Genomic DNA, 25,878 nt, shown 5'->3' on the forward strand with positions numbered 1-25,878 from the left:
CTAAATTTTTTTATATTTTTATTTTTTTCAATAATTTGGATCAAGTCCTATAGGCAACAGAAAATTATATCCATTTGGTCTAAAATTAACAATGAAATTATAGAAAAAAAACATAAAAATATGATAATGATCAGGATTACGGTAAAATCTGTATTAGAATCTGCGACTTCTATTGAAATGGTATTACGTAACAGAGGGGATGCAGCTTATATAGCATCTGTACATATGGTTCTTGATTCTTCAAAATGAATGTGTGTGCTTCTCTTAGGAATGCAACTTCCACTTTAAGGTACATAAAATTCAATTGAAGCATCTGGACGGACATGAGGAGACGTACTGTATTTTCTCTATTAGTAGTACATACGCTTACGCGATTGTAGAGATTTTTCTATTGTCAAAATAAGTACTATTTTAATGATTAAGTATATAGCTGATGTGACTTTTGATTTCAATGTGCTTCTATGCAGTTACCATGGTAAATCCTTGCCTAACAACAAACTGCTATGCAACCACAATCAGTTTATCTATAAAATTTAAGGATTTGAAATCGGTCTGCATCCCACAAATCATCAATTTAAAAGTTTGTGTTGAAAAATCGATACTGATCATAGCTTTTCATACTAAATTGTTCTATTATTATAGCATAGTAGGGGGTGAATCAACAGTTGTTACTTTCAATAAAAGCACAGTTTAATATGCCACTCCCACTATGAATAGATCTTAAAGTAGTGAATTTTGCTGGAAAATTGATGAATTCAGGATACTTTGGTTGCCTTAGCTACTTAGATCTATCAATTTTGATTCATTACTGATCAAATATGCAGTTGCCCAGCAGATATTTAACAATCGTAGATTCAGTTTTGTAAAAATTTGCAAGATAATTCTGCAAAGGCAAAACAACTTAGTTGAAAGTGTCACAAAACTACGACCATGCTGGGCTGGGCTTATAAAATACAAGTATTGTTAAATGGCAAAAATATTTTCAGGAACAAAAACAATTATTAAATAAACGCTGCCATAAAAATGAATGAGACAACTTTTCCCTCGCTAATGGGTCATAAACCCAGATGTTGTCAATGACAACCTGTTCAAAAGATGAAATGCCATGAACTCGTAGTTTATTAGAGGTTTACATCAAAATCCAAGCTTTTATAATGATTACAATGAATGATGTACCCAAATTATCACAACCTGGTACATCCTTGAAATAACATCAATACTGATCATCTCACTGACCTTGAATGTTAATCCGATTATTAAATTTATTATTTAAATGTACTCATTATTCAATAACAAAATTGTTCATGAGATACATATAGATATAGATGTAGATAAAAGATGATAATAGCGTTGTAATCCATATATAAACAGAAATTCATTCTGATGGAAACTGCCACTACATCACACTAGCTTGCTTGTTTTCAATGGTGTTTTCAAACACAATGCACTCCGTGGTAATTAACAGTGAAACAAAGATGGCAGGAATCAAGCAATTTATGTAATCTACAAAAGAAAGGGGATCGCCAAAATATTTAGATTCTGAATAGAGACTTAAAATATTGCCTACTTTAAAATATTATGAGGTTATCATGAGAATACCGGAAAGTATGCACAAAGGCAGTACGGTGATAATATCGAGCAACACATAGCAGAGATGGATGAACCCTGTACTGACTAAGTGCATACTTTGCAATATTCATGTAATAACCTTATTATTATACATCTTTTTTCTGCTTGTAGTAATAATTTGTTGAGATATAAAGCTCGAAATGAACGTGAAAAATGTTTTGTGTTGTGTGAACGCTTGACGAAATTCTATTTCCATTGCATGAAATAGTGCTTCTGCATTCAATGTAAACGAAGGAAATATTTGAATATAATGGCAATAACCTGCGATGTTGCGACGAAGTGTACCTTGTATAAATTTAAAATTCAAACTTTCAAATGAGTATGTTTTGGATCATATGCAAATTCTATTGTTTTTATTGCTAGATGTATAATAAAGTTCATTCTCTGGTTGTGGGAAGCCATAACTCATAGAATGACAATCACGAAAAACACATACATTTAATGTCCGTACAAACTTGAGTAGTGAGTTACACAACCCACATATAATCAGCTAGAATTCAAAATAACCTATCCTAAAAATAACATCCTAAAATTTGAATCTAGGCACTGACCATATCATTTTAATTAAACATACATGTACAAAACCCCACAACCTGGCAGTAGAAACTGACTTTGATGATCTATTACAACAATCATATCATTAGCACACCCAAAATAAGAGTCCAATTGAAACATAGACATTTGTCCCTTTCCCCTTACATACCATGTATACACATATCATATTCGTTCTATTAGTAGCGCATACACTTATACTTAAATTGATGGCAATATTATTTTTATATAATCTAGCATATGTAAAATAAAGGCAATTTCTGGTTATGTGCATTTCTATTAGAGCTACCGTACACTTTTAATAGAACAAAAATACTTCAAAGATTTCATTTGAACAAAATACAGTTACTAGAGATCAGATCAGATTAACTCAAGGCCTCCCATAGAATTATTTATACCCTATAGGTTACAGTGGGACTATTGAAGAAAAAAATGAAATGGATGTGTGTTTGCGCACAATAATAAATTGAAACTCGCAATAGAGTTCCTCTGCTTAAACCTGAATTACTTGCAAATATATAATCTTCAATAAGTGATATAGAATTCAGTCTGTAATCAGTCATATGAGCACCTACTTTGAATAGAATACCGGTATCAACTAGTTTTTTTCATATCAGCAGTGAACAAGTTTCTATACATTTGAACAAATGATGGTTTTTCATTTCCCTTTTGTTTTCTTACTTAAAAACAAAAATACATTACTGTCAGTTTTGACACATTATCTCTAATTATTAACATTCATTATGATACTTGTCTGCAGAAAATATTAATTTATTATGCTCTCAAATGCGTGAAGAATCAATTATAAATTTAAGTGTATAGTTGTTATTAAACGAGTGTTATTAAAAGAGGAATAACACATACACGCATGTGTAACAACGACTGTACACAATCCGTCACCGTCTTGAGAACCCCTATACTACTTGTATATTTCAAGAGTACGTTTCATTAAATCAAGTCATAGAAATAAAGTAACAAAGTGGTTGACATTAAAAGGATTCTTAACTGATGTCCTCATTGAGTTATAGAAAGAGTAGACATGTTTCTGAATCAAGTCACAAATTTATTCACATTCCATTTCACATGCCAACAGTCAAGCATGATCCTCTGTTATTTGCATCCAGTTGTCATGGAAACAAACATCATATGATGTCATAAAAAAGAGACCTTAAAATAGCATGATTGAGAGATATTACTTGATTCATATATTTATAACTATGTAAAGCTGCCATAAAAATTATATCAAAATCTAATACGGCAGATTTATTAGAAGTGACAAATCCGGTAATTTAATCAGTTTCGTCTTCCAGCAGTCTATAATTAGGCTAAAGCTCGGTTACACAGTGCATAGATTTTGCATTCAATCAAAGTTACCATAGAATAGTTTGATACGATGAGGAATAATAGAAAAAACATTTTGTCGATAATTCATTCATAACTTTGCTGATTTTAAAATTCTAAAAAAAAAAATCAATCAAATTATCAAAAATAGTCGGAAATCAATGACATACACGTCTTGACTTGGTATGATGAAATCTTTTATGGAACCTCTACATATTGTTGTTTGCAAGGAGTATGAGTTATAAATGAAGTAACAGCATATATTTTAGAATGAATAAATAAAATACATTTATATATATACATATAGGAGTAAAGTAGAATGTAATGATATCATTTATACATGGTTGTTTCCATCGCTTGTATACACTGTATCACTGTTTCGTTCCAATATAAAGTCAGCGTTCTGCCAAGCCTGATTTGAATGTTCGTCGCTAATTAATATTTATGAGCTCATTAATATTCAAGAGCTAATTAATATTAATTTTAAAAGGGTATACCACCCTCCTCTCATATTCACCTGTATAATTCTAATACAATTTTGCTGAAAAAAGATTCCATCAAATGACAAAATTGGGTACACAAACTTGTTTCTATGGAAAAAATGACGTTGTGATTCCCCCATAGTATTTATGTTTATCTGGTCAATTTAATGAAAAAAGATATAGGGTGACAATATTAGAGTTAAACCATATTCTAGGATTTCTCAATCCTATATTTTACTAAAACCTGATGTAACTATAAAACATAACAAAACTTTCCAAACATAACTGCTGGCTTTTCAATAATTTTATTGGCTGAAAAAAACCTTTGCTATAGTAATACAATGCCACAGGATCAATAAACAAAATGTCTGTTGCTGATGTAGTTTTTATTCACTTATTTGTGTGTACAAAACATACGTCTTACTGAATAATTAATCAAATTACATAATTTTAAGCAACTTCAATTGTGAACAACGCTTCTTGGAATAGGTAAAACTCCAGGTTTTTTTTCCTTGAATTTTCAAATAGCCAGTCGAATTACTTTTAATGTAGCAAAATTTGTGTTAGGTGTGCGTTCATCCTTAAACAAGACTAACTGATTTTGTAAAGAAATTACCAAATTTGAAAATGAAAATAAGAAAGCAATTCTTACTATCTACATTCATGTAATCATGTTACTTGTAAACTTTACGCTGACTGTAACACAATGACAGAGACTACAGGGATATAAAAAATTAATCAATGATTAAAATAAAAAAACCTCCAGGGAGGTCTGGTTCACATATGACATTTTCTCCAGAGAAACTACCGGATAATTTATTTTACCTTTTGATCTACAAAATCTAATTTTTATAATTTTTTTATTATTTAGTTTTTTGCAATATTAAGTACTGTCATGCTAAAATCCAACCTCTCATTTATCATACCATGTTTTATGTCACGTGTCAAACAAGACCCAATCAAATTCTGACCCCATTAATTTGCATACGTGCAATGCAATACCCAAAACTACTATAAGAGTTTTCTGTACATTACATTCACAGAAATATTTAAATGCATAATCGCTATAACACAAATCAATCAACGTTTGTGTTTTTGATTTTTCTGTTTAAATCTGCTGACCTCATGACTAATTAATCACATGCGTAATTCTTTACGTCACGCTATTGTAGTAATTTCCCCTGTAAATCCATTAACAATACACACAAAACACTGTGGTACAGTACTCAATATTAGTAGTTCAAGCGGTTACATAAATGGCAGAGTGGTATCAATGGTAAAAATAAACCTCATTTTAACGAGCCAGCATATACAGTAAATAAAATGGGTTCACATGCCCTTCTATTACAGTATAGAAAAAATAAATACAATTCCAATTGCGCTAATTTATTTTAATTTAAACTTGTCATTAATACGTCTTACAAAACATATAAAAAATTAATAAACTATAAAATATCCTTTTTCGATTGATCTAATAAATGTTAAACTCATTTTCGTCTGGAATCATCATCACTTGAAATTTACAGAACAGGAAGTTTTGTGATGCATGTGTCTTCATTCCCCAAAGGGCGAATCTGTTTTCCACCCACACAGTAATTTTACAAATTGTAAGATTCATTTGTAATTTCAGCGATATATAATTGTATTCAAACTAAATATTTTAAAATTCACAATATCAATTAGTACAAGACAAATATTTTTTTATCATGAAATTTAAAGAATTTTTTGTGGCAAGAGCAAATTGAAAATAAATATCATTTCATCTCCAAGCATCGATGTAAAACCATATAATAGCAGTTTTTGCCACAAAAAATAAAATGACTATGAAAATTTAAGTGTTAACAACCAGACCTATTCCAATTATCACATGTACACTTTAATAGCCAAGATTGACCCAAGGTCACGTTAATTTAAAATAAGATTTAGTAAAACATTTTTTGGCATTTTTATAAAATGTCTAAACAGTGTTTTATATATAGGTAAATATTGAAAATAAATAACGTGGGTATACAAAAGTTGACTAGCATTCAACTAATTATTATGGCCAGTTTTCACCCCAATGTGGCACACGCATCTGGACCTAATTAAATTGTTTTCTGATGTTCATACCTAGATAATTTACAAATAAGATTCAACAAACAAAGTCATGTACATCAGCACATTACCCATCATGCCTTTTTTTTGGCAAATTACCGGTATATCACACGGTAAGCCAATCAAAACATCTGACTTGCTACAAACTAAAGCATTTCCCGTTTGTGTATTTTGCAGTAATTGACTGCAATTTCCCTAAAAACCTTTCTGCCACAAAAATTAAAATGTCACCACTATTAAATTAGGAATGTGTAATATACAATGGATATCTTGACATAAAAGTTGCCCGACTGGAAATTTAATAAATCCAATAATCTAATGAATATATTTTCATGTTTTCTTGTTTTCATTCATCTAGTACAATATTGTTTATTTATTTTAATTAATTTTTTAATTCAACTTATATCCTATAATCAAGTTTTTGACTTTCTGATGTTAAAATTATCAATAATAATTTTGGGGTAAGATGTATAAATATTATGAGAAGAATATAATAGGAGTAACCTGAACTTTCAAAAATAAGCATGTAATGTTCTATTATCATTTTGATGTATGCGTGATATGAAATGAATGGTCAAGCCTGTATCTTGAAGCCCCTGACATTTACACATATTGATAAAACATTCCCTTTTTGTTGGTATTAAATGTAATACATTTCAATTAATGACTCAGGGGGTAAACTGAAATGAACCACACCCATGAACCAGATAATGGTAATCATGCATTTTTTTCCAATTATGTCTTAATTTTCTGTATTTTTTTTTAATTCATTTTGATTTTTAAAGTAAACCTCCCAGAATTCATTTCTTAATACTGACATTTTCACATTGAATCCTTATATTTCCCTGATTTTGCGAACACGAACTGTAATCACCATTAACAAAATAAACTGATATAAATGTTTTTATATTTTAGTGTTGACCTGTAGGAATAGAAAATTACATCCCTTTGTATTTTATGGGGAAAATTATGGAATTTAAAGAGGTAATCAACACCACATTGTCAAGGCAAGTCATTTTTTTTATAGTTGTGATGTGAATTTTCTATCGAACTAATACAAACTTTCAGGTATTCCATTAGTGGTTATTTAAGTAGGGACTTGATTTCAGTCATTGCAAGTCCCGAACCAAAATTTTGACTGTTACTCGGTTCAAGCCATGACAAGTTTCAGCTAAAGTACAATCCAGACATAACTTAACTTCCAAGCTGGTTTTTAGCCGGCTATTTAGCAGGCTTTCCTTTAATTTTCATAAAAGTTCATAATTTTTAAAGTGCTTCATTGTCATTATAAATTTCAACTTATTCTTTGTAGTGTTTACTTATTTTACTAATATGAGACATATTCAGGCAGAATACTCTGCACAAATTAGATACGTGTCAGTTTTGAAAGCGGTCTAAACTAGCTTTAAGCTTTTTATAACAAACTCACAAAATAGTCCTGTTTATATTTAGTCTGCATTTTCTTTCAAAAGATTGTGACAAAAAATAACCAAATTTTTTGGGTAAAAACTGAAAATTTACATGTTGGCTCCAAAATTAGGGTTCATTTCCAGAAATATTGAAGAATATAAGAAAAAAGTGCAAAAAATTTTGGATGAGAAAGGCTAGTGGTGCAAAGGTTAAACCAGCTAAAGCTAGCTAAAAGTTAGACTTGGGCTGTATTGTACATACACCCAACCAAAAACCAACTTGACCTGTCAGACATTATTACCAATATCAGGGTTCTTCCCATAGCATTAGTGCATAAAAGCTTACTATTCTATAATTTGGTAAAATAACTTCAGTATAACAATACATACAATAGAGAGTACCGGTATTAACATATTTTAATGTTATGCAAATTTTTCAAAATGCTAAGTTGTTTCCCTGTTTGTGCCATGAGTTTTATTTTAATATGAAGTGGTCATTCAACTCAACAGGTAGGTTTGGAGATTATAACAACAGAATTCCCAGGTTTCAATATTACCGGTATAGCCACTCCCTGGTATTAAAATAGATATGCATGTAATACACATGTGTTTGCATGTTTCCAGGGGCTGACAATTTTTATCTGTGAATACCCGGTACATCTGTGAATACCCGGTACATTAATAAGAACAACTTGCTACAGTACTACCAATGTGAACTAATGGTGCATTCCTAGACCAGTATTAAAATCAATAGGTTGTCAGCACTACAAGTTAATATAATAAGTCACTATTATCAATTAGTTAATGAGTAGGAAAATAGATGCTTCCACTATCGTAAATCATGGACATTTCCTCATTATCAACCAGAACTATAATAACTGGAGCACAATATTTACTATTATCAACCAGTTTTGTATTTATGAGAGTACCGGCACCCTATTTTCAACCAGAACTGTATTAACTAGTGTGAAACTATCCAGTAGTATATTAACCAGAGTGCATAATGCCTATTATTAACCAGAATTGTAATAATAACTAGAGAGCAGTTTTTTCAACCAGTACTGTATTAACTAGTGTTAAACACCATCAATCAGTAGTGTATTATGCTAGTACCTCATTATCAACCAGCCATAACTGAAATGGACTGTAATTATCAATCAATTGTAACTGTACGGCGACAAAGATCAAAATCTACACAACTTGTTACTGCTTCTCAAATAATGTTCCAATTTTTCCTGTCATCATGTCCACTGTACTGGCAATTACCAAGGTTATATAGAATCAGGGGAACAGTGAACATGAATAACAGGAGAAATTGGAACATTATTTAATGTTAACTTTTCCATACAGTTGTAATAAAGTTCCATCTCATCTGATGCATAAAATATTTCTAAATTAACTTAAATTCAACTGTTATTGTAATAGCTCATTAGTCTATTTTACATCCGGCCACAAATCATGCATGGTTCAGTGAATTTAACACAGAGCTGAAAGAAAATTAAATAGTTCCATCCATAAACAAACCTACACACATTAATTGTTCAGTCTCTCATTACTCTTAGTAATGTTTTGATGATTTAAAGTATGTTTCAAAAAAACTACAAGATTTTTATTCTACAATCATGAATTACAGAAAGTGTTTTAGTTCATGCGTCATTGCATCATAAAACTATACTAAAAGAAAAACCTATTTACATACTGTCATAAGTTAGTTGAAGAAATACAAGTTAAAACAAGAATTATAGAATCTTGTGACAATTTATTTTCTTGTTCACTATATTTTAAACTACTGCTATTTTCAGTAAACAAAACTACATAACGATTATCATTATACATCTGTCACCGTAACACCATAAGTTACAGCGTGCTGTTATTTTGCAGTATTTTACGGAGTATTTTCATCCTACCATACAAGGGAATGCGAATTCCAAATATGGAATGATTACGCATGTAAGTGTCCTCTAATAATAAAAACAAACATGGCTGCCATCAGGGTTTGACCGGACTCCACATGAAGAAGTTCGCTGATTCTGTTCTAAACTTTTTGGATATCGGCATTCCCATGATGTATCCGTGGAAGGAAAAGATGTATAATAATAAGGTTATTACGAGAATACATCAAAGTATGTACTCGTACAGTACGCCACGCTTCGACCACTGCTGCGCATCGGTCGATACCCCAGCTGTACTGTCTTCGTGCATATTTTGAGGTATTCTTGTAATAACCTCATAATATGTTTACAATCTTTTCTTTCCATTACGATGTTAATTTCCTGGTTGTTCTGAAGTGCTTTTTAAAGTGAAGGAAATCGTGAGTGGAGGAAAGTGAAGACACTCTCACACAAAACTTAAAAGCAGCTGCAATTGAAACCACAAAAAATGAAGAAATTCTTATGATATAAAAAATAAACATGTTTTTCTGACAGATGTTTAGCAATGACATGTTCATCTTTTCATCATTCAATGTTCATTTTAAAATTCAGTTTCTCTAAAGTGAATTTTTAGATTTAAAAAAGCCAATTTTTATTTTTTCTAAATTTGGCAGACAATGAGTAATTTCTATCGTAAATTTGCATATTACCAAGGATTTAATGCAGCAGATTTCACATATCAACAAAAAACTCAAAATTAAAAGCCAGTGAACTATTAATGCCGCTATAGTATTCTATTTAGGTTTTTTGTAAAATTTTAGAATTAAAGTAATAATTTAAGAACCCCAATTTACAGACTACTAGGTAAAATAGTGTTCTATTTTCTGTATGTAATAAGCACATGTTATTTTACATGTACTAGTACAAGGATCTGAAGAATGTTCACTAACAAGTACTCGCTATTATACGATTTCCGTTATCTCAATGTTACGTACTAGTTTATATTGACCAAATAAATGTTAGTAGTGGTGTCACAGCCACAAAAACCAGATCGTTTAATAGGGAAATCCTTAAACTTATTGGAAGATAAGAAAAAGGGAATGATAAATAGTGTTTATACAGACAAAACAAGTGGTAATGAATGCAGTTCACAATGATGGAGACACAAACACAATGGCGAAACCATGGCAACCACTTACCTTCAGAAAAAACAAGATGTTCGCAGATACACAGTATAGCTAAAACCGCGGCTAAAGGATTGTGAAATCGGATCTTCATTTTTGTGTAAATATATTTGGGTTCAAACTCTTAAACTTCCTTGGTTCACGCCAGGTGGGTTTCGCTGATCCCCAGGATAGGCGGCCACAGTGTCATTTAGTCACATTCGATGAGTAACGTTGAGACCTGTGAGATAAAAATAAGCACATATATCCATCTATCTATAGTTAATATCGGTGCTGTTGCCCGCTTAGATCAGTCATCACTGCACTAAGTAGTCGCTGGTCATTGTCCTGTACCTCTGGGAACAATCGACAGCACACGACTGCTACATGATATTTGAAAAGGGGCTTTATTATACGTCCAGATGTTCGTACGGAAATCGGGCGGCCTTTTACCCTTAGAAACCCTCAAACGCGCCCCTCGTGGTGCACACGTCGGTCTCACAAGAAGTGAGTTAATACAGGTGTTTGGAGCTTTTATAGAAAAAAAAAACAACGGGATATGTTAGAAATCTAAAATGATAACAGTTGACGACCCGTACCGGCCATGCGCCGTGAACAGTTGTTGATCGCATGCCCAGCCACAGCATGCACGTAACACAGCTACGGGAACACAGCTCAGCGCTCTTTAACCCAAAGAATCGCATGCAAATTTGCACTCATTTCCACGCCAAATAATACTTTATATTTTAACAATATAGCAGAATGCATATATATTTTTTTTTTCTGAAATAAATACCTCACCAGTATTACCAGTAGCAGTACGTCATCATTGGCAGATGAAACCATTTTGCACCCGCATCCCTAACGGTTATGTTTGTACACATCAATTTCCCTGCCAAATAAAATGATATTACGACCTACCTTCGAAAAAATAGATATGTTCTCTGAAAATACGTTGAAACATATCCACTCACATGCTAACGCGATTAATTTATCCTAGACAGCGCGAGTATGCCGGGCATAGCCTTGTGCGCCGAGACTGCATCCACACAATGTCACTGTGAGCTTATCGTCATAAAAACCGCGGAACTGAAAGCACTATACCACGCCTAAACAATGTATTCTTTTGTTATGCAAATGAGGTCATAAATAGGTCAGACTGGGAAATGAATGTGCGGAAATTCAATATATGTGACTACTGTAGTTTCGTCCTCTTACTGGTAAGAGAGGCGCTATTTCAATGTGAATGTAGTTTTCAAATTTACATGTGTGAAATGTTGTAATCGCGAACTAATTAGGTTAAACATGATGCCGCCAACAGTGATGGAACCAGGGTGAGTTCGTCTACCGTTATATTCATTGAGTGCAAGAAAGGCGCCGCTTTGTGAAGACGAATTGTTTACTTTAAGTTCAATTCCGAACACATTGATAGATAAATAAATATTTTATATTCGTATTGTGATTATTTTACAGGGCCATGTATCAGCGATTTTTTGGCAATGTGTGTGAGAAATCTTGACGGTTTAATTGTGTGTTGTCACAACTGACAATGAAGTTGGGAAATAAAGTGATCAATAACCCGTAAAAACGTCTAAGCTTGTGGCGCGATTAAAAATATTAATCAACCTGGAATCCAGTCAAACGATTGTAAATACCCACAGGCACACTGAAGTTAAAATAACTAATCACGCCGTACTAGAAATTTGTATGACAGTCTGGTAAGGCCTTTCAGTGAACGCTCTCGGCACACGCGAACTTTAAACGTAAGACCCATGTATTTTTTCAACATTGTAAAACTAAAACAGTATTTTAAAGTTAGCTAATCACTCGTGACAGTCTCGGCAAAATAAGTCACATATATGATTCTATTCTTAATGTTACGTAAGTTGATTTTCACACTGACTGTAGATGGCGCTATCTGTTCTGTCATGTCCAGGTGATCGTTTCAAACTACTAGTAAAATAAAGATGAAATTAATCTTCATTATGGAATATATTATTATCCTTGTCTTTGTTCTTAAATAACAACGAAATAATTACTAAGTGTGTTATACACGCTTAAAAAACCTACCAAGTCAGAACATTTATTCAAAATAATATAAAATCATTTATTTTTTATATGCGTTATTATGCGTTTTACTGATTACTCTAATTTTAATCTGCTCATTATTCGGGTTATATTACCACGTATTCGGATAACTTCCCACGGGGTAATGATTTTAAAAGAGCGAGTGCATAGCACGATTTCCCCCGCAGAACAAAACCATACCTACCACCAGAGGGCGCAACTCGGACAGTGTCGACAATTTTGTTGGTGGAAGATTGGAATATGTTGAAACTATGTTTAAAAGCCTGCAGTCACTCACATTTGACATCATATTTTTGTATTCCGGTATTTCGATGTTGATGAATTTGTCAAAGTAAATTTCAAGTTTGACAACCTTGTTCTTTCAAGTTCCGATTTTCACAATCGCAACTTTTTATACACACTATTTAACATTTTTAACTACTTGTAACGCATGCTGATATTTTCCTGGAATAAACGTTACCTGTTAAAATATTTCAAGTTCCGCTTCATAGACTTGAACGACACATCGTCTCTCAGCGGTGAACGACACTAGTACCAATGCGGCACTTGTGATATATAGTTTCGGTCAACTTGATTAAGATGTCCAAATAAAAACTTCATCAACCTAAGGGGCGAAGCCAGGTTATTGTGTAACCGTATTGAAACTCTTGAAAATCACGGAATTACGAACACAGAGCCAGTGAGCGTTTTTAACATACCGGTACATTTGAATAGGTAATGAAATAATACTACCGTCTTCGCTAGACGTCCGGTGTAGTGTTGTACATCGAGCGGAACGACGCTTATATTGTGAGCTAGCATTATGTTGGATACGTTGGGTTTGAGGAAAACAGTCTCCCCACACTCTTGATTATAAATAATAACATAAATGATCATGATTGACTCATTGAGCTGAAAATGACCAGACTCAGTGATATTTTGTGGCGGGGAGGCATCCGATCAGGACAGGATACTAGTGAGTTGCGGTTCAGAGCCCATGTGACTAGACATAATAAAATAGCATCTTGTTTTATTCTTGTGTCCCTGTTTATTTCGGAATATAAATGGGTTGTGTATTGCATATTCTCCCGATTTTTTAAGACAGTAATGTCTATCACCAGTATCATTGTAAACTGAGAACAGGCTTCTCAAGGTAGAGTGAACCAAGTGAGTATTGGTCACCAGATCCGGGAGGAGAATAACACACTGGAGAGGAGCACTTGTAGCCAATGTGTTTATTGCTCAACTGCTAGGCCTGGAACTGAGTCTAAATACTCACGAGATGTTCCATACAATGTATCAATATCATTATGCAAATAACTAAACTAAACGTCATAGCCTCAAATATATTATCAACAATATATAATGAAGTCGCTGTTTGGTCATACACATTGCGTAGAGTTTACAAATTCTTGTTTTCCGGCAGGAGTTACCGATAATCAAGAACTGTGGGGGCAGACCATTGGCCACACCGAGCCGATCGGGGTCGTAAGTTTTCACACGATAGCTTCACAGATAATAAACGCCCATTAAAAGTGACGCGCGGCTGTGAATCAACAGACAGTTTGTTTTTTAACGAGAAAGTTTGTTTGCGTGAATCGGACTGATGAATGTTACATGATCATCTATATTGTCAGAATTCACTCTGCAAATGCGTATGTAAGTGTGTTTTTAGATTGTTGAAAACTTGTGTCGAGTTCATTTCAAGGTAACTATATATGCTCAGGATTATTTATCCATGATTGTTATGATCTGCACATGAACTTGTCGGATAAACTTGACGAGCAAAATTCTATGAATCTTAAGCATATGATTATTTGTCTAGTGACCCCCCCCCCCATCTCCCATTTACTAATAATATGTTAAATGGTCGTCATAATAAACGGAAATCATAGAAACGAATGATGTTTCATACAAAATTAGGTTTCATTGTACATGTATGAGAAATGTTTCTTATTTATTGCTAGAAATTTCCAAAACAATTACAGTTATTAACTACGGGTCATTTTCAGGGAATACACAAATGTGCGTTCTTTAAAGAAATATATCAGGCTCCGAACGTCTGCCACAAAAATTGGATAATTTGATTTCGAACTTGCATTTCTCTTTTTCATAGTTCAATGTCATATTTCAGATAGGAGTATGGTGTTGAAATATTTTTACTTTATCAATATTGACTACCATCAAATGTGTATAGCACATTATTAAGCGTGGAAATGCCCCCAAAATAGTTTCGCGTTTGTCCAATCCAATTTGAGATACCATCATATCATAAACGTGTTCCAGATAACATTCTAATACTGACAAAATGGTCACCATTCAACAAAATATAATCATAATTTGCCCGGGAAATAGACTGGTGCTACCAATATAAGTCAACATTCTTATATTGACCGGGAGTATAGTTTAGTCCAAGACCCCGGATCAGGGTCGTTCAAGATGTAAAGCAACGTCTGAGTAGAGTTTCTGCAATAAAAACAAAAGTATCCTGAAAAAAATTCTTGTGGCGCTGTGAGAAGTTATCACCCTCTCACACATCGTATTTTAAATTAATTTACAGTAAGCTAAATTACAAAATTAGTTTACACTAAGTTTAATAATCTAAATATATTAACTAATAAATTTCACAGTATATTAATTTAAATAATAAATAACAGTAGTTTTTGAAATCTTGCTTTTATATTTTAATTCAGCATTGGTACGAGGATGGAACACCCTTCGCGCGTGGTTGTCAATAGCAACTTCTTGAACAATGTGCTGAAGTAAACAACTGTTCCCATTTTATAGGTGGCTTACACGGATTATTTCCTGCGAATGTTGCCGACAATTTATCATCGGATTATTTTTTATGCATTTTCAGAAGACCCACAAATCTAGTATTTTTCATAATTCAGTCACAAGGCCACAGGAAAGGTCGAAATCAGTCGAGTCACGAGGACTCGGAACAAGGTCAACACACGTCTTGTCGTCCATTTTGAAGAAAGACGTCAATACTCACGGGCCGTGTAATATTTTTTGATTCAAAATGTATGATCGCGCCCCGCGAAATCTGTCATTGCCTGCGGAGAGCACCGGGCCCAACGTTGGACCGGGCAGTTATGAAACCCCGATTGCAACCCAGGCTCTCTTGCGATCAGGTATGTAGCAGTGATCCACCGTGATCGTCGAGCTTGTCATGAGTTCTTTTTCAACAAGTCTTAGATCAGTTAGCTTGTCGCCTCTGCTCCATCGTGTTGTCTATTACTCCCCTTTATGTTTTTTAATTGTATACTTTTACATATTCAATGTAATTTATGTGTAATGATCGAACAGCAAGTGCCCTGTTTTCACCTGAACGTGGACAAGTGTTTATTATTTTAATTTAAATAGCTCCCTATACCGTGTTGCATGGCCTTCTTTACGTGTGATTGTGTATATGCAGTTAAAATCTAATCACTGAATATTCATCAATATTTATTGTGGATTTATGTATTTTTTAATATGATTTTAGACCCAGCCTTGGTATTTTTTATGGTAATTCTTAGTCTGAAGCAAAATTACCATGACTGATCTATTCTGGCATATTTATTGCTATTAATTCTTGACATTATACAATGACATTATGGAACCCGGATGCTTGCCCAAAGAATTTCATTTGGCAGGGTGACATTATATGTGTCATGGTTGCGTAGAGCAGGCCAGACCAAAAGCTGTCTTCTCATTAGTTGACAGCTTACAATCACGCTACTCATTAGCAGAATTCCCATCACAAAATGTAGCCATAGCTATACAGGTGCAAGAATGGACCAGTGATAGAAACTTTGCTCTGAAAATAAATTATCATACAAAACAATAATATTGCTATGGCTGGGCCGGGTCTAGTGTCGATTGTCAGTATAAATATAAATATACATATTATTTTATCAAGATCTTGTTTTTATTCCCAGATGGATATGCACCTTTTAGCTCTATGACGCAGAGAGAGACATTTCTTGACGTACAGGATGCAGTCATTGCAGCTCCTGGTCCAGGACATTATGACCCAGCATTTGCCCAGGATGGTGTATTGGGGGGCAAAACATTAGCAAATAAATCCAAGAGGTTCCAGGATCGTGTGTCGGCAACTCCTGGCCCTGGAACATACAATTTATCCAAACACAGTGATTGGGTAAAAAAATCTGGTATCAAACCCACTACTGCACCAAGTGTAATGAGTGAAAAAAGAGACAAGGGAATGGTAGGTTAAATTTTGTTAGAAATATTGTACAATACAAAGGTCATCATACTGTATCATTCAGTTCAATTTTAATTACTAATTCAGTAATTATTTTACACCAGTTTATGTGGATAAGAACCGAAAAACTGTGTTTTCAACAAGGAAAACTGAATTAAATTATGATTCGTTCCAACAAAATGAATTGTGGAACTTTTCATCGTGTTTATACACATGAAAAAAGTTATAAAATTCTTAATTCTGTTTCCACAGCTAATAACAAGTCGTGTGAAATACCAACGCAAACCACAGGCTCCATCAATACCAACCCCAGGCCAGGCTTATGGTTATGAAGAAGGTGTCGATGGAATTCTTAAAAAGCAGGATGCACCACCAAGAGATGTCTCAATTGGCCCTGCATATTACAGCGTCCACCATGTGAGTATAAAACAACGTGGAGTCAGATGGTCTCCAAAGTCTCATTGACAGCGTTAGAATCACAAGACTTGATTTTGTCCTCAAAAGAGTTCCATTTTCTACCATCACGGCATTGGCTTTAGAGAATGGAACATTTTTTGCTGGGCAAAAACCAGTTTTGTATGTAATGTTACATGTAGCCACATAATTGAAATTTTTTGTGAAAATTCACCCATCATGCATCATGCTTTACACATGCTCTATTATCTGCTTATGTCAGATTAAAATAGTTTCTGTAATATTGTTAGGTTTTGATTTTGTTTCAAAGACAGCTGAAGAATATTTGTTATTACATGTCAGGTGGTCTTGTATTAAAGATGAGTTTCTGATAGAGCAAATATGGTAATTTTTAAAGCAGTGATGAAATTTTTCATGTTTATTATCTTCAATCAACACAGTATCTCCCATTTTCTCACTGCACTTCATCACATTTGGAACCCGAATTCTGTTAAGCTCACTTAAAATTATTACCTTTCTTTGAATGGAAAAATCAGCTTGTGTCGTCTTTCACAAAAAAAATAATCCTGCATGTTTGTTTCCATATTTTATCGAAGCGTTTGATCAAGATTTGAGTTTTGTTCTTCTGCTGCTTAGCTATTATACATAAAAAAGTGGAAATTGATCAGTGTTGATACACTTCTGGTCAGCAGTATTATGTAGTCTTAAGTACAAGCTTCCGTTTTGTACTGAACAAATTGTTTTTATATGTATAGGCATCCTAGTTATAACTTTTGAAATTTTACCTAAAAAATATCCCTAAAATGTAGAAAACTTACCCAAAAAGCAGAACAAAATATACTTTATAAAATCTTGCTAACTGTATGTATAACTTTGGAAAAACTGAGGCAAACAGGCTCACAACAACAAAATGATTATAAAATCGACCCCACTTCTGTAGCGAATGTATGTAACCTAGCAACCAGGGAATTTGTATCTCATCTATTACCTGTATATCCAGTTAGTTCACAATTAGCAAAAACAAAAATACATAAAAATGTGTGACATGTTGGTGGAAAAGTATGAATAATTAAACAAATTAATGCATTCTTTTTTGCTAGATACAATGTACAAATTTTTCTAGGAAAATTCCCAAGAATTTTGCAGTAAATATTACATGTAGGTCACTGACGTTATTCGGGCAGGGATTCACAATGACTTTCTATTGTAGCGAATGCCTCATATATAGAAGAAAAAAAAGTGTTCATAGTGTGTGAAATATTTAGTGCTTCCATGAAAACATGTGTATTTTAATTCCAGGCTGACACAAAAACATCAGTGAAATATCGTGGCGTGCACTTTGGTAACAGGACATCACAGCGCATGGACTTTGGCGGCAAATACGGTCCCGGGCCAGGAGAGTATAACCCGTACACTGATTCTGAACTTACAATAGAAAATATGAATGCACGAGCTGAAGAAAAGAAATACGATTCAAAACTACCAAGGTACCATGAGATGATCGTACAACAGGAGGAAAAAAGGGTGTGTAAATCATACTTACTTACCCAGTGAAATGAAATTATAAAATTTGCCATTGTGAAACAATGAGTTCTATTGATTTCAATTCAGGTTTCACTTAACAAAAAAAAATATTACCAGTAATTTTAAACTTAGCTAAAAATTTGATTTGTTATTGCAACTGTAAAGTATATCTTGAAAGAGGTTTTGAATTTCACGAAATCATCATGTACTTTATTTGTTTTTATTATTAGGATGTTCCTGGTCCTGGAAAATATGAAATTCAAAGTCAGTTCAAGAAACAAAATCCTGCTGTTAATACAGAGGGAATTGAAGTTGAACACCCTCCCTTTATGGCACAAGCTAAGGTAAGGAACATTAATAAATCACAAAATAATTAAAAAAAATTATATTCAGTCAGTGTGTTTTAATATTGCTGATCGTTTTGACTTCTCACTTTATTGTTTGTTCAAATTTAATTTTCTAACACTAATGTATAGTTTTCCAACACCTGTCCATTTACAAACTTTTGTGTCTCCTTTTGTGGCCTGCAGTGCATTATCAAATTCACGTTTATTTGTATCATAAAAAATCAAATTTTAAAATTCCAATTAAGCTAGAGGAATGATTTTCTAATGCAACATTAAGGCAACAAGCAATGATGTGTAGATGTTTTTTTTCTCCCCATAATTTTCCAATTTTTCTCAGAAACTTATTTTTATCTCTCATTTTTCCTACAGAGATTCAATGAAAAAGCTCACAATATTCCTGCTCCAGGTGCATATAACGATCCAAGGCATTCCATGGAAGCCCTTAAAAAAATAACAGGATTAAAAAGAAGTCCCTTTGGACAAACAGCTGTTAGATTTGTACCAGAACCACATATTAAGAAAACACCAGGTAAGAACCAACAACAACATACAAAAATATTGGCCTACCTTGGGGTATATCCCTACGGGTTACTTATCCTGCTGCTTTTGAGAGTCATCTTTCTTTCAATTATCATGATAACTGTCAATTAATTTTGTTATTCTAAACATTATTCTGTATTTTAATAGGTATATAATAGCAGTACTACAGTCTTTAATACTTAATGCACAGCTTAAAATAATGAGCATTTTAGGACTGTTTAATTTTTTAATTGCTCTTTATTCGCCAAAGGGAAATTGTCATTTAATGTTGACAAAAATCTCCAATAATGTATAATAATGTACATTCCTCAGTGTGTAATATATTAATGATTTTATGAAAAATTTCTGACACCCCCCCCCCCCACCAAGCAAAATTTGAATATCACTTGTATTTGTTTAATTTACATTTAAAAAATCTTAGAAAATTGTATTTTTAATAAAATAACTTTTCTTCATGTTTTTCAACAGGTCCAGGCACATATAATTTTCCGGGCTTGTCACAAGAAAGTGTGAAAAAAGCTTATATGGAAAGCACCAGAAGAGGTGCATTTGGTACCACGTCCGTACGGATACACCCAATGACAAAAAAACAGGAGACCACGCTACCTGGTCCGGCCCATTATCAGGTTAAGGAGAAACAAACTTACAGTCGTTACTCACAAAATATCACCGCCAACTTTGCATCACAGAGTAACAGGCTACACTCACCACCTCCAGTTGTCAAGGTAATTGCTTGAATCATTACAGACTTCATATTATATAACATTAGACCACTGAGGAATTTGTTTTAGAGACAACGTCATTAGAAGCGATTGAATTTCATAGCAGCCAATTTTCAGGAAATTCATAAGACAGTGAAAATCACAAAATTTTGTTGCTGACACGGAATAACAGCGACTTTTGCGAAATTTTCTCCTTTCAAAAACGGAACAGTTGACAGTATTCTTTGGTATGCACTGAATTATAATTCATGATAATTTCTTGTATTGTTTATAGGAGGTGCCACCACCAGGAGCATATGAGGTCAGTAAGTCACATGACAAGACACAAGGTCGAGTTGTTCATACTGGTCCACGATCCGAAGAAGGTAAAAAGAAAGCTGGTGCTTTCTTGTCTTCAGCATCACGATTTGTACCACCAAGAGATACTATCTTTGAAGAGACTGATCCAAACAATCCTGGTATGTTAAATGAGTCTATTGCTCAGTCTTTTTTGTTTATTGCTCATTTCTTCTGGTCTGTTGCCCAGTTCTTCTGGTCTATTGTCCAGTTCTTCTGGTCTGTTGCTCACTTCTTCTGGTCTATTACCCAGTTCTCTGGTCTGTTACCCAGTGCTCTGGTCTGTTGCCCAGTTGTTTGGTCTATTGTTCAGTTCTTCTTGTCTATTGCCCAGTTCTCTGGTCTATAGCCCAGTTCTTCTGGTCTATTGCCCTGGTTGAAGCACACAATTTTTCGAATTTTACCATGTTTGTACATAATTGCTGGATGTGCCAAATACCATATTGGCTTTCTCAGTGTGGATTTTCACTTTCATTTATTTTTCAGGTCCTGGTTCATATGATCCTACTGTGAAGGACGTTGTTAAACTTGGCAGAATGGTAACGAGAGACGAACGATTCAAGGCTATGAAGAATGACTTCCCTGGCCCAGGAGCATACGAGGTAGATTCATGGACTAATTTTTTTACCAGTAATACTTTTTCAAATAAACTGTTTGCTACAATTGTTGTGATTAGTGATCTTCATTTCTGTTTGAGATTACAGGTGGCTCGCTGAAATTGGAAACTAATTGTGAAATTTGTGAAAAGAAATATAGGACAATGTGCCAGATTAAAGAATTCACCAAAATAATGCAAAACAATTGTCTCTTCCTTAGTTTTGATAACAATGATTATAGAGTCAAATCAACTGATTTAAAAAACATTGAACTCTTATTTCATTTTAACAATACTGGTATTTTGGCAGAAACCAGAAAAAAATGTTGTGGTCGTCCTTTTCATAGGCATAATGACCAAAACAATTTGTTCGGCGTAAATATATTTTAGCATTAGTATTTTGTACCATACCAATTTGTAAAGGATCTATTATATTCTTATGTTATAAATCCTAGGGTTTGACACATGAAGAACTGTAAATGTTAAACAAATAAAATATAATATCAATCCGTTTATTCTAAATTCTTCTTTTATTTCCAGTTGAGTCCTCTTTTACAAGACACCGTCCTGAAAGGCACGTTTAATGCGACACTCAATAACCCAGTGGCACCACAAATGGACTTTGAAGGACGATCAACCTCTACAACAAAGCATGCATTCTTATTGGGTGTCTAACTAACCAATCAGCATCCATCAAACATGTTGTTTACAGAGATCAAGTTTTTGTGTGGTTCGAAGCAGTATTAATATCTGTGTATATATAGTTCGTCCGATTTTGATCATAACTTTTTTCATGCATTTGTAACTTTTTTCTGTTCTCTGAAGACAAATAACGTTATCAAAATAATGGTTTATTCATTTCATATATTTACATAAATTAGAGGATGCTGTATTGTTTTCAAAACTTAATATTTATCTTTCCATTTGGTTATTAGTGATTAACCCTACGTGTCATTTAACACATGTAACCATATTTAAGAAAAATATAGACATCATTATTCAAAAAAAAAAAGATGTTCTCTTTGTAAATGATGTAAATTTCCATCACAATAGAAATATTGTATGGTTAGTATAAAACTGATAGTTCAGTTCAAATTGTGAAATTCCAGAAATCGTTCCCAGATTGAATGATCAGTCATATTTACAGATCATGATTCTTAAAGTTGTATGGTCTCTTAAAGTATTTGTGTTATATGACAAAAAATTTCTTCAAAATAGCTATGAAAATTGGAGCTTATCCTTTTGAGTGCCAGTGTGACAGATTCCATAGTTCTATTTATTTATAGTTTGCAAATATTTCAATTTTTTTTATCACAAACTGGAAGCAATGTCACATTTTGTCTGTTTGCTCCAAAAATAAGATTAAATTTGGTGCACAAAGGTGCAATAGATTAGGTGAGCTATGCTATTACATTGTATGGATTGAGGGAATGATAAATAGATTTTCTGGGTCATGATTTGGGCGAGTGATAAAGGTAATTTAAATACCAGATCAAAATGCCAAGCGTTTTCACTTACCAGTACTATCATTCCTTTGTGTTCATTTATTTGATGTACATGTATCACCTTTCTGAATTTGTAGGTCAGCTCACTTGCTTTTAACTCACTTGCTTTTTTGTCACCATGTGGGAGCAAACATTGACCCGTCCGTGTTTACTAATTTAAATATTGGTGAGCTCTCTAGACATTGTATAGTGGGATTCATCAGTATCCAGACTTGAAATTGGATTTGATGATTGAACACTAAATGGCATCATTTGTCAGTAGCTTAAACTGATAATTTTAAAATGTTGAAGTTGATTTTTCGTTATTGAATTGAAATGTCAAAGTTTCATCAAGTTGTTGGGAACAATACAATTTCAATAAACAAAACATTATCAGCATTTACTGTGCAGTAAGTTGCAGTGTACGTCCTTTAGTGAATATATTATGTATGAATTTAAATTTTCCAAATTGTTATTGTTTAGTTGATGGTCTCCAACCAAATAATATGGGTTGGTACTGATTTGTACATAAAACATGTATCTTTTAAAAAGTATTTGTATGAATTTTGTAAATATGGTAATTATGAGAACATTAAAACATTAAAATAATGTCTCTGAAGTTTATACCAATGATATATCTTGAATCATTTACTCATCCTATCAACTCTCCTGGCCACCTAGTTTAAATTCATTTTTTTCCTTTGAATGTTGTGACAGAAGTTAATTCATAACATGTGGGGAATCTGAAGGAATCTGTGGTTGGGTTCGGTTGGCCACATTCCAACTTGAGTAGGATTTCAGCGGAACTTGAACATAACTCTCACAAAACATGAACTGCATTTATTTGCGAACGAAACTCTTCAACGAACTGATAAACACATAAACTTGTAGAACTGACCCACAGTTGAGCACTAACTAAAAAACTGGAACACAACTACCGTTTTTTAAAAAGTGAAATAGAACATTACGGTGTTTTCCATGCAGACGGAGATTAACCAATCAGTGACTGCGTTCTGAATCACTAATGGAATGTCAGTCAACACCTATGGCTTATTATGGTTTCAATGATATAGAATCTAATTATGCCTAATATTATTTTTCAGTTGTTTCTATGTTAAACTGTTCTTGAACTTCAATGAGATGCTTGTATGTTGGGAGTGAAAATAATAGAGATAATTATAATAATTTGCCCCCACCAATATGCGTGATTCCTTAGTTTTGTGCAAAAAGTATTGTACCTGTATTCCTGTCTCATGAAATACAGTATTTTAAGAGTTGTTACTTTAGTAACCAAGTTTATACCCAGTCACTGCAAAAATAACATGATGACACCCCCCCCCCCATAACCTCTACCGGAGATAGTATACTAATAGTTTATGTAGAATTTTGAATAAATAATCTCAACAGAAGATGAATTGGCCCTCGCTATAAACAGCGCCCTCTGTGACGTTTTGACTCATAGCCGTCCTTTTTTGAGAGATTCACTATCCTCGGGGGCGGAGCTATGTCACAGACGTTCCACGTTGCTAAGACGCGCACCACTGTACATGCATTTCTATGGGCTCTTTGCGCGCTGCTGTGGAACGCCGGTCGAGCCGGTGAAAATTCGAGAAAACAACACAAACTCAACTTTGAAGTAATCCTGAAAAACCAAATTTATATATGTTACACACGTAGGGCTAATCTTGTTACACTGTTCAGGGGAGTCTCAACAACCATTCCCAAGTACCGTTTCCTGCGAGTTTTTGGCTTTTGTTTTTCACCGTGAGGGTTGCCAGGCGGTGAAAATGCCCGGATGTCCGCCCCCGAGGATATAATATTCTAAATGTTGAACGACTACATACATGAGTGGATTTAGACCCCCCCCCCCATTTTAAACAACCAACAGGGCTGCGCTCGCAAACTTGCCCTTCGGCCAACGTATCACCCCCCCCCCCCCCATTCCAGAATCCTAGATCCTAGACAAAATTTTGGTCTAAGATGGGGTATACATTTTTGGTTCAATATTGTCTAAAATTGGCTATGGGTTTTGCAGTGTGGGCTACACACCTATACCATATCAGTAGCCAAGTACCCCCCCCCCGGGGGGGGGGGGGGGGGGGCTACTGCTACACCGGGAAGTAGAATATCAGGCGTGCAAATTCCCAGCCACTACCAATACGAGCATACGGAAAGTCATCCCCACTTCCGAAAATCCTTTCGCGCTTCGGCCTCATTGCACAGATCGATAAGATGGCTCACGATTTGAGAGGTATCAATCACGGCTCTTGCCAAATTTGTCCGGATTGTCGGTGACGATTTCGTTTTTAGAAGCAGGCAGTATTAAATGTGCCTACTGTGGATGTGTGCCAGGGAAGCATAAAGAACACAGAGGGGAATTCGGATGAAGAATTCGAAGGCACTCGACGACTAAAACGAACGCGGTGGTAGTCTTTGAATCAAATTGATAGCCCCAATTTTCCAAATTGACCATGTTATTAAATTCGCATCACGTCTGATCATTAGATGGGATTGGTTTTGCTTCTATGAAATTATTTGTTCTTGTATAGGGATGGTACCCGCTCGTTTCTCAAAAAATCCAAAAGCAACAACTTGGCTTTGGTGGTTAGTTCTTACTATTATGTGACTTACCTTTATTGTGTCCATGATTTTAGAGACACTGTAGGCCCAATCCCGAAACTGTAACAGCCATAAAATACCAGGCTGAAATCCCAGGATGATGTTCACTCATTAAAGCCCGTTATGGACCACGAAGTACGGAGCAATTCCGTCATAAAGGGTGACATTTTGATCCTGCACTCAATCTTTATCTTCGTTGTAATCAAATAACCCCCACAAATAACATAGATTAACATGATATTCTCACCTTTCTGTGCCTTTAAAAAATGGGTAATTGGGTAATTTTAAACCCTTTCTAAGTTGATGGCAGTATGTTTTTAGTGTTTAACTTAATGAACATCTTTTTTCACTTAATTGTGTCGTCAATAAGGGCCAGGGTTATGAATGTAATGGCCTTCTCACATTTGAGGGGTTAATTTGAAATCTTGGTACAAGCATAGGTGCCTCTAAAGTTTCTGAGTGAGGGGCCGGGTCTT

At 34.1% G+C, this 25,878-nt stretch overlaps 1 protein-coding gene and 1 long non-coding RNA gene across 2 annotated transcripts in view; one reads left to right on the top strand and one right to left on the bottom strand.

Moving 5' to 3' along the window:
* LOC144362077 (uncharacterized) overlaps positions 1-11,652 on the bottom strand; it is a 51,558-nt gene extending 39,906 nt beyond the window's left edge. The window contains exons 1-2 of the long non-coding RNA XR_013422540.2: positions 11,463-11,652; positions 10,578-10,782 (exon numbers count right to left, since the gene is read on the bottom strand). This is a non-coding gene — a long non-coding RNA (uncharacterized LOC144362077). The remainder of the gene's footprint in view (positions 1-10,577; positions 10,783-11,462) is intronic.
* A 3,714-nt stretch (positions 11,653-15,366) lies between these two features.
* On the top strand, positions 15,367-23,407 carry LOC100374155 (sperm-tail PG-rich repeat-containing protein 2-like). Its single transcript, XM_002731437.4, has 10 exons — positions 15,367-15,745; positions 16,535-16,824; positions 17,074-17,238; positions 18,535-18,759; positions 18,990-19,103; positions 19,476-19,635; positions 20,115-20,371; positions 20,643-20,826; positions 21,191-21,306; positions 21,840-23,407. The coding sequence occupies exons 1-10, from the start codon at positions 15,634-15,636 to the stop codon at positions 21,972-21,974; spliced, it is 1,758 nt and encodes a 585-aa protein (XP_002731483.1). The 5' UTR covers positions 15,367-15,633; the 3' UTR covers positions 21,975-23,407.
* Positions 23,408-25,878: the final 2,471 nt, after the last annotated feature.

Source organism: Saccoglossus kowalevskii, chromosome 19, assembly GCF_978046115.1.
Source record: "Saccoglossus kowalevskii chromosome 19, keSacKowa6.1, whole genome shotgun sequence".
NCBI classification, from domain to species: Eukaryota; Metazoa; Hemichordata; class Enteropneusta; family Harrimaniidae; genus Saccoglossus; species Saccoglossus kowalevskii.

Excerpts from the sequence above, each read along its gene's own strand:
- LOC100374155 (XM_002731437.4), top strand. The coding sequence starts at position 15,634 with ATGTATGATCGCGCCCCGCGAAATCTGTCATTGCCTGCGGAGAGCACC. Across the intron at positions 19,104-19,475 it reads CCTTTATGGCACAAGCTAAG|AGATTCAATGAAAAAGCTCA; the intron begins GTAAGGAACATT and ends TTTTTCCTACAG. Across the intron at positions 21,307-21,839 it reads CTGGCCCAGGAGCATACGAG|TTGAGTCCTCTTTTACAAGA; the intron begins GTAGATTCATGG and ends TTTTATTTCCAG.